The sequence below is a fragment of the Lactuca virosa genome, chromosome 6 (genome assembly GCF_052849685.1).
Source record: "Lactuca virosa cultivar CGN04683 chromosome 6, Lactuca_virosa_CGN04683_v6, whole genome shotgun sequence".
Classification (NCBI taxonomy): Eukaryota; Viridiplantae; Streptophyta; class Magnoliopsida; order Asterales; family Asteraceae; genus Lactuca; species Lactuca virosa.
This window is the reverse complement of record NC_136431.1, coordinates 263,482,890-263,493,009: the sequence shown is the minus strand read 5'-3', so window position 1 is coordinate 263,493,009 and position 10,120 is coordinate 263,482,890. Positions and strand designations below refer to the sequence as shown.

At 42.6% G+C, this 10,120-nt stretch overlaps 1 protein-coding gene across 1 annotated transcript; it reads right to left on the bottom strand.

Moving 5' to 3' along the window:
- Positions 1–2,537: 2,537 nt before the first annotated feature.
- LOC145122500 (uncharacterized) lies at positions 2,538–2,981 on the bottom strand. The gene has a single exon (XM_079058096.1). It carries the CDS (start codon positions 2,979–2,981, stop codon positions 2,538–2,540), a length of 444 nt encoding a protein of 147 aa, XP_078914222.1.
- Positions 2,982–10,120: the final 7,139 nt, after the last annotated feature.

The window sequence follows — 10,120 nt, the reverse complement described above, 5'->3', positions numbered from 1 at the left end:
TTTGGTTAGGGTTGGCTATCCTCGCGTGCCTATAGCTTCGGACCGGGCACCCCAACGTTCGGGGGTCGGTTTGTCGGTGGCTCGCACGTTAAGAGGAATTTGTTTTAACGGTGAGGATTGGTCGGATTGTGTATTGGCAGAGGACGGAATGAGTGCTGCTTGCAGTTACATGGAAAGATGCCTCAACTTTTCGTGGACAATGATGCTAAGTACTACCTTCTCCCCCTGCCTTTCTTTATTTGATATCGAGTTTCTTTTGCTGAAAATGAGGGGGTTTTGCATTGTTGTCGTTGCAGGTAGCGAGAGGTTTTTGTCTGTTGAGCAAGTGCTACGGGGGGATTTTGAGGGGGATCTTTAGTATCACAAGACCCCTCAAGTGCAGCCACTACCGGATCCAACCAGAGTTAGCCTTGTTTTTTAGGGCGATGTCCCTTCTGTCGAGGCGGGGGTCAAAGGATTAGGTGTGGCCAGTAGTAAAGTCATCTCCCGATGTCGGTACGTTGCTGTGGATTCCTCCCTTGAGGAGAATATTGGTGACAATTCTATTGGCCGGCGTTTACATCAGAAACGCAACATTGATCCTCTGTTTGCTAAGTCACCTGTTGTTATTGAGATTGCTGACAATGACGACCCGCAAGCGATGGAGACGGTGGGTTTGCGTCAGCCAGGGGAACCAGACGTTGTGGGCACTTACTCTGTCCCACCCTCCATTCCAGGGGATGCCCCATCGGCGGCAGGTCCTTCATATTTGGGTGCTACCAGCCTGTATCTACTCGGGGTGGAATCTCATGCCTATTTCCCTTTTATCGGAATAGGGGCTTGCTCGTGAGTGGATCCGACATGCATTTCCTCCGGCTACCCTGGAGGCTCTCGGCACTCTTTCTTATTCTCACATGGTGAAAGATCTTTAGTATGTCGCTGCTCAGGTTGCTCCCTACTGGGTGGCGACTGCTAGTCGTCTTCGCTACATAGGGGTTGATTTAGCGGAGTTGGCCGCTGTTAAATCCGAGCGTGACGAACTTGCGGAGAAAGTTTGGCTTCTCGAAGAGGAGCGATACAAGTTCGATGAGCGCTACCTCATGCTGTCTGGGGAGAAGACTGGTGTGGAAGCTCAAATGGCGACTCTGTATGGGGAGATTAAACTCTTATCTCAGCCGATCCAAAATTTGGTATCGGAGAAAGAGGCATTGGTGGAGCGTTTGACATTGCGAGACGACCAGTTCACCACTATGGACAAGTTGACATTGCAAGAAAGAGGCATTGGCAGAGCATTTGAGACTGCGAGCCCATGCCAACGATGGGCTCATGATTCAGAATGAAAGCCTTGGACGTTATGTCAGTTATCGTGATAAACTAATTGCGGATGCTCGGGCGGAGGCGGAGGTTTCCCAACGTGATCGGGATTGGCTTTTGCGTATAGGGGTTGTGCACATTATGGACAAGTTGATCGAGCACCCGGAGTTTACTGGTGCTGTGAGCCAGATCAGACATGCAACGTTTCTTGCTGGGGAGGAATCTGGCCATAACAATCTAAAAGCTGAGGTGGATTCTGGCTCCTACGATCCTAATGCCAGCGACTCCTGAGCGAGCCATACTACAAGCGTTAATGATGCTCTTCTAGCGTTTGCTACCATGGATCATGCATCTCTTCTAGGCCTGGGAGATTTGGATATGGAAGGTATGCAGAAGCTTTGTGCCCTAGAGGATGTTGATGAGGTATTTGAAGGCATGTTTCTTGATGGAGTTGGTGGTGGCGGTGAGGGCAGTGGTGGCGGTGGTAATGTTGATGGTGCAGGTGGTGATGGTGCTGGTGATGATGATAATGGAGTGGCAAGGGGCGATATTGGTGGTGCTGGGTCGGTTAGTTCTTTGGGTACTTCGTACCGTGTGCTTCCCCATAGGGGTGTGAAAAAAAACTTGATGCTTTTGTGATTCGTTGTCCTATGTCTTGACAGTTCTTGATGGTGGCGGCCTTTTGGGCTTTGTTTGTAATAACTCTTTATCTTCGTAATGTGAATGACGTTTGTGTGTTTGCTATTTTCTTTTGGGTGCATGTTCTTGCTTTTGATCCTTATTTCCCTTTGTTGGGCTTGTTTGATTTCGTGAATACACTAAGTATCTTGATTTGATCATTGTTTTGAGCCATATATATATACTAAGTTTTCTCGGTTTATCGATTATTTTGAGCTTTGTAAATACATTAAGTATTTAAGCATTTATGGCCTGTTCTGAGCCTTGTAAATACACTAAGTATTTAAGCGTCCTGGCTTGTTCTGAGCCATCTGAATACACTGAGAATGTGAGTTTTATGGCTATCTATTAGCCTTGTAAATACAAGAAGTATTTAAGTTTAATACACTGAGTATTATAGCAGAAAAACCATTCAAATACACTGAGTATTTTTAAGGGAGGGTGGCTACTTGGCCTTGGTACATTGACCAGTTTGTAAAAAAGAAAAAGAAAAATAGAGTTGCATGCCTAGGTGCGCTGAGTCCTCGGCGCCGGGTGTCCTTGAAGTGGCTGATCCAGGTGATGTGTTAGAAGTGGAATTTCCTTAGGTTTCTGGCATTCCAGGTTCTTGGAATTTGTCTTCCCTCCATTGTTTCTAACGTATACGCACTACTGCGGTTGGCCTTGATGACATTGTACGACTCTTCCCAAGCGGGGCCCAGCTTCCCCTGTGGTTGGGCTCGACTTGCCTCATTTTGTCTTAAAACATAGTCTCCCACTCCGAAAGCTTTCTCCTTGACCCTCTGATTATAGTACTTTTCGACAACATGTTTATATGCAGTTTGGCGAATGTTTGATTGTTCGTGTCTTTCTTCGATGAGATCCAAATTCGCCCTCAGGTCCTTGTTGTTGTTTCCTTCTTCAAAATGGGTTGCTCGCAGCAATCCTTTTGTCAATTCTACTGGCAACATTGCCTCCGTGCCATAGGTTAGGCTGAAAGGAGTTTCTTTCATGCTTATTCTTGGTGTCATCCTATACGACCAGAGCACGCTTGGCAGTTCTTCGACCTAATTGCCTTTGGCTTTTCCAAGGCGCTTTTTTATCCCATTTAGTGTTATGTTGGATACTTCTATTTGACCATTCGCCTAAGGGTGTGCCACCGACGTGAACCGCTGCTTGATCCCCTTGTCGGCGCACCAATCCCAGAATGGTTTCTCTGCAAAATGTAACCCATTATCACTGACAAGTATTTTTGGTATCCCAAACCTAGTCATGATATTCTTCCACATAAACTTGATATTTGCCTCCCCGATATACACGCCAACGGCTCAGCTTCTATCCATTTTGTGAAGTAGTCCACTACGACTACTAGGTACTTTACCTTGCCTGGAGTGTCTGGGAATGGCCCCACGATGTCTATTCCCCATTGATAGAAGGGCCACGGGCTGGAAACACCTGTTAGAGGTGCTGGGAGGTTTCTTTCGATCGGGGAATACGTCTGACATTCTACGCACTTCCTTGTTAACTCCAATGCATCCTGGTGTATAGTTGGCCAGTAGATGCCCATCCGGAGTATTTTCCCTGATAGGGCCCTTGCCCATTCATGTGCGCTTGCTAAGCCAGAGTGTGTCTCCTGGAGCGCTTCCTTGCCCTTGGTTTCTTCTACACATTTTAACCATGGTGACATGAATCTCTTCCGGTACAGTGCCCCGTCTAAGATCACATATGATGGTGCCTTAACTCGTACTTTCCTGGCTTCCTCGTGTCCGTCTGTCAGAATACCGTGCTGCAAATATTCGATTAGTGGCGTCATCCATGTGTGTCTGGTTGGCTCTAGCGTATGCTCCCGTCGTTCTTCTATACTTCTTTCTTTGAGCACCTCCACAAGGACCTTTTAGGACAAATGATTGAAACATGTTGATGTTGGTTTACTAAGGGCATCCGCTCTCCTGTTTTCGCTTCTTAGTATTTGTTTGATGGTGAATTCTCAGAAAGGTTCAACAAGCCGCTACATGGAGTTCACGTACTTCTCCATTCGTTTGTCTTTTGTTTCGAAATCTCCGTTGACCTGATTAGCAGCCAATCTTGAATCGGTTAGATCTACTACCGCTTTTGCTCCAATCTGTTTGGCCAATCTCAGCTCGACAAGCAAGGCCTCATATTCAGCCTCGTCGTTGGAGGTGTGGAAATCGAAGCGGAGAGCATATGTGATTTCTTCCCCCTCCGGGCTGGTCAGGATCAGGCCTGCTCCCGACAGTTCCTAGCTAGCTGCTCCATCGGTATACAAGGTCCACTTCTGGTTGTCTCTGGGTTCGACCGCTCCTGACGATCTTTTTGCCTGAGTCATACTCTTTCCTTCGCCTGGGATTTCGAGCAGACAATCTGCTAACGCTTGACCTTTAATGCTGGTGTGTGGCCGGTAATTGATGTCATGCTCGCCTAGTTCGATTGCCCACTTTGCTAGCCGTCCAGACGTTTCTGGTTTGAGCAGTATTTGCTTGATCTGGAAGTTTGTTAGCACCCGTCACAGCTGGAAAATTTTGGAACCAACAATGTCTAAACCCTAACCAAGTGTAAGTGAAACCACATTGCAACCTTGTTGCATTGCATCCTCTATAGCCTTGAGGGCATGTCTAGAAGCTAATAACTAAGTGTAGATTGAAACTCATGGTTGATTTAAGTTAATGGAAGTCAGCATAAGTCAAACGGATAAACTTAAAACCATAAAATAACCCACCACCTTTGAGTTTTCGGTCTAGGAATATAAATATAATGTTGTTTTTGGTTTTTGAATCAAGTGCAAAGGTGTTTTCGGTTTCGGATGAACCAAAATCACTTCCTTTTTAGGAAGTCATGACCGAAATCCCCAGGCTAAACCATTAGGACCGAAAACACATTCTTGAGGCCCATCATGGACCGAAATGTCTATTGTTCTAGGTGGAAACTTGGCCGCAAACCCCTTCTAATATCTAGATATTTTAGCCACTTGATCTGTGATTTGTTTTCCCAAGACGATAAGTTACACATACCAATGCAAACCTTATCTCATTCACCCTATATAATACACGATTTAGGATCCATTTGATACACTTCTAGTAAACATTTTTCCACAATTCTCAGCAAAACCCATTTCCTTCATCTTAAGTGAAATTAAGCTCCAGGAGATCTTCAAACTAGTTGTAAATTGGTATGTATTCTTCATTTGTTTAGTGTTTATACAACACTTACATTACTATTATCATCTTAATCACACATTATTATGTGTTTAAAACCATTAGGATTACGACATCTTTCCCGTATTCTAGCAGAAGAGCACCGCTTTTATCTCGTTTATCAAACCACAACTACACATAAGGTGAGTTCATACCCCCACACTTTTCCAAAATTTTTCTATGTTTTTTTTTGGGGGGGGGGGGGGGTACAAGTAAAACACAAGAAATATTGTGTTTAGAAATATAAATCTCTTATTATGTTTGCTTATACTTTATAAACACTTTTATGCAAAAATACTAAATAAACGTTTTTACCAAACTTATAAACTCTTAAAGTTGTTAAAATACCAAGGTTTTCATTAAATATAACAAGCATATAAACTATAATAGATATAGTTTATGGAAATTACAGACTATTTTACTAAGTAGGAAAAACGATATGAAAACAAACATATAATTTATAATTGGTATAATTTATGAGTCATTTCACAATATTTATCATCACTAAACTTTATATGGAAAAGTTACATTTTTTTTACTAAAAGGTTTTTCACTTTATTACTCGTGAACTCGTTGAAGCAATAAATTTGTGAGACACGTCTTCGAGTACTTATCTAAGTGCCAACGGAAGCCCTAACTTATTAACCAGAGTCTCCTGGAGGGAGAGCGTGAGTTTGTGTATAGATCTATACGAGATTGACAATCTTGCGCCCTGACTGTTAGCTACAGTCAGAACGGAAGTTCAAGGGTGATAAATGTCATTAACGATCACGACACTTGAAGAACGTCGTATCAGGTCATCCGTCATATTAGTATTGTTATAAGAACTCATATGGAGAAAACAACGACACATTTATGTAGTAATATACATTTTAAACAGTCTTAAGGAGTAGTAACTCTATGATTCCTTAGTATATACATCAGGGTTATATACAATTAATGTCCGATAGACAGTGGAATGTGTGATTTGCGCCTTACTTCCTGTTCCTTGTTTGGTTGTGGGCTTAGGGCAAAATCACCCATTCGACTGTATGTTCGATCTCGATTTTATATAACTCGTATGTACTAATGTGATCATAGGAGGGTACTAACATCACATCTAATTTACAGAGGAAACACGTCTTCAGCTAGTTTTACTTAATAATAAAACTACATATCATCAGTTTAAGTACGGAAAAATACTTGTATTTTCGGTCTTGGAACATTAAAGAGTACAACTCACTTCTATGGAAAATATAGGATTTTCTGGAAACAAATACGATTACTTACTCTTCGTTTAGGACCATTATTGTTGATTCTATGATTTCTTATTTTATACATCAGCGTTGTATATAAATAATATCCGATAGGCAGTGGAATGTGTGCTTTCTGCCTTATTTCCTGTTCCTTGTTTGGTTGTGGAGTTAGTTCAGAACCTCACATTCAACTGCTTGTTCGATATTTATTTATATATAACTAGTATACATTAAGAAATCATAGTAGGAAGCAGTGTGGGTCACATTACGTATATGAATCGGTTACAATACTTATATAAATTCAAAGCGTCATATTTCATTCTTTAAGCATAAGAAACATATATATTTTGGTCTTAAGGCCTAAGACTACATTCCATTTTACTAAGAAAATCTAGGATTTTCTGAAGGAATACACTCATTACATCTAAAAGGATCACTATTGTTAAATTTGTGATTACCTAGTGAATATGTTAGGGTTATATATAATGAAGACCCAATAGGCAGTGGAATGTGTGATTTCCGCCTAACTTCCTGTTCCTTGTTTGGTTGTGAGCTTAGGGCAGAACCACACATTCATCTGTCCATTCGATCTGGATTATATATAACTTGTATTCGCTAAGTGATCATAGAAGGAACTTGTATGGTCACATTACTTATTAAGAAAATATAGGATTTTCTGAAGGTACACACGAACATTTCAAGGAACAAGGAACATACTTTCTAAAGCAAAATGCTTATTAACTCACCAACTTAAATGTTGATACACTTTCAAAATCACTTGTATTCTCAGGAAACTAGTAGACATGTACACGCACAGGTTTCGAGAAGACGGAGCATAGTAGCTTCAAGTCTTTGTTTTTGCTATTTACTTTTGGAGTCAATCATATGTGATTCGAATAAAATGTAAACTCTATATTATTAATACAATGATTGTTGTTGCTTTGATTACTATGAATCATTTGTTGTGATACTATACATGACGTCCTCCGCCCCCGAACGTTTCCGCCGTTCCAGTTTGGGGGTGCGACAGATTGGTATCAGAGCATTATTTATAGTGAATGGTCGTGGTGTTTCAACAAGTCTAAAGCTTACCAACTCTACATACAAAGGAACATCGGAACCAAACATAAGATGTAAAATACTATAGGAGTATTTTATGAAACTATACAATAACAACAAGTCTAAAAACTTATCAACCAAGAAACTCTAGAATCAAACATACAAATAAAATACTATAGGAGTATTTTAGAGCACTATAAATAACTTATGTGAAAACTAAAAGACCCTTACTGGCAGGTCTATAATTGCGAAGTGTATGCTCCAAGGTTATATATAACTAAGATTTCATACACTTAGAATTTGTGATCTACGCTCTACTACCTATTCCTTGTTTGGTTGTGGTCTTAAAGCAGGATCATTTATTCGAAGGTCTATTCGATCTTAGTTATACACAGCTTGTATACACTGCGTGATTATAGGAGGACCCGGTAAGGATCACCATAAAAATTTCAACAAATTTTTTTTATTAATCTCATAGATTCTTTAGACATCCCCATTCTCGCACGAACAACATAGCTAGATATAACCACTCCACTGCATCAGCCAACGGAGGAATCGAGGAAGAACCAAAAGTAATTCATGAGGAGGATTCCAAGAAGGGGTCAGACAAATAGAAAGGCGTTGCAGAGATCATTTATGAACCTTACCTTATCAGGAGCAGACATGAGAGGCTTACTCGAACATTCGGGTTCAGACTCTCCATCACAAACTAATGGAAATTAATGTCAGCACCCGAAACATGATGGAGCAAAGATTCAATATACCTACGGAGAATGAGAACACCATATGGATGCCAGGAGACAACAAATATTTACAGCTGAAACTAGGGTAATCATAGAAAGGACAGAGAGTAGAGAGAACCACTGGCAAGACATGCGAGGTGGTAGAGCACCTTATGCGTCACTCTAATAACTATTAAACTAATATAACCTAGTGAGTTATTGATTACACTACTCACACTATGTATTAGGCTTATCACAGTTCTCGTCGCAACTAGTAACAATAAATCAAGTGATGCAGTGGGAGGTTCCGAAATCTCCCTCCGATATTAGGAGATTTTGGGGTCTAGCAGGGTACTATCGATGATTTATTAAGGATTTATCCAAGATTGTACTACCCCTCACTCGTCTGACGAGGAAGGGGGTAGATTTCCGGTGGGTCCCTGAGCAGCAGTCAGCATTTGAGACCCTTCGGCAGAGACTTTGTGAGGCTCTGATTTTGGCCCTCCCGGAGGGAGTTGAGGACTTTGTGGTGTTCTGTGATGCATCCATCACTGGTTTGGGGGAGGTCCTCATGCAGAGAGGACGGGTGATTGCTTATGCTTCGCGGCAGCTGAAGCCGCACGAGACGCGGTATCCCACACATGATCTGGAGTTGGGGGCAGTGGTTTTTCTCCTCAAGATTTGGAGGCACTATCTTTATGGGGTCCGTTGTACTACCTACATGGATCATAACAGTTTGAGGCATATTATGGATCAGCCGAACCTGAACATGAGGCAACGCAGGTGGATGGACGTAGTCAAGGATTATGACTGCGAGATCCGTTACCATACGGGTAAAGTGAATGTAGTAGCGGATCTTTGAGTCACAAGTCGGTTGGGTCTTCAGATGAGGTATCGTGTATGAGGATATAAGTGGATTCCCTGCTTTTGGGATTTATTAGGGAGGCTCATGCCGTGGGAGTTCGGGAAGATAATTGGAAGAAAGAAAGGATTAGAGGTTAGATTGCTAGATTTTTTTCTGGATAGTCGTGGATTATTGACCTGATGCGGTCGAGTCTGGGTTCCGATGTATGGCGAGTTCAGACAGGTTGTGTTGGAGAATGCTCATAAATCTCGTTTTTCTATCCATCCTGAGGCCACCAAGATGTATCGGGATCTGAGATTGAGTTATTGGTGGTCGTGTATGAAGAGGGAGATTGCCTGGTACGTGGATAGATGCATGACCTGCAGGATGGTCAAGGCTGAGCATCTGAGGCCGCATGGCAAGCTGCAGCCTCTAGAGGTTCCCATGTGGAAATTGGAGCAGATTTCGATGGACTTCATCACCAAGTTTCCGAAAACGGCAAAGGGTTTTGATGCTATTTGGGTCATTGTGGATCGATTGACCAAGAGTGCTCACTTTCTGGCAGTTCGGGAGAGTTCTTCAGCTGAGAAGTTGGCCGAGGTGTATATTCGCGAGATCGTTGCTCGTCATGGGGTTCCGGTCTCTATTGTTTCAGACCGCGATGTTCGGTTCACCACCCGTTTCTTTTAGAAGTTCCATGAGGAAAAATGAGCAGACGATACAGACCCTCGAGGATATGTTGCGGGCATGTGTCATCGATTTCAGTGGGAGCTGGGACTCTTACCTGCCCCTTGTGGAGTTTTCTTACAACAACAGTTATCACTCCAGCATTGGTGTTCCGCCCTTCGAGCTCTTGTATGGGCAAAGATGTCGCACCTCGGTTTGTTGGGGCGAGGTTGGTCTCAAAGTTATAGGGCGGACCAAAGTGGTCCTTCATACCATGGAGATGATCTAGCAGATCAGACAGAGATTGGAAACTGCTCAGAGTCGACAGAAGAGCTATGTCGACCGGCGCCGATCCGAGTTGGAGTTTCAGTTCAGCAACATGGTACTACTAAAGGTCTCACCTTGGAAAGGTGTGATACTCTTCAGGAAGAG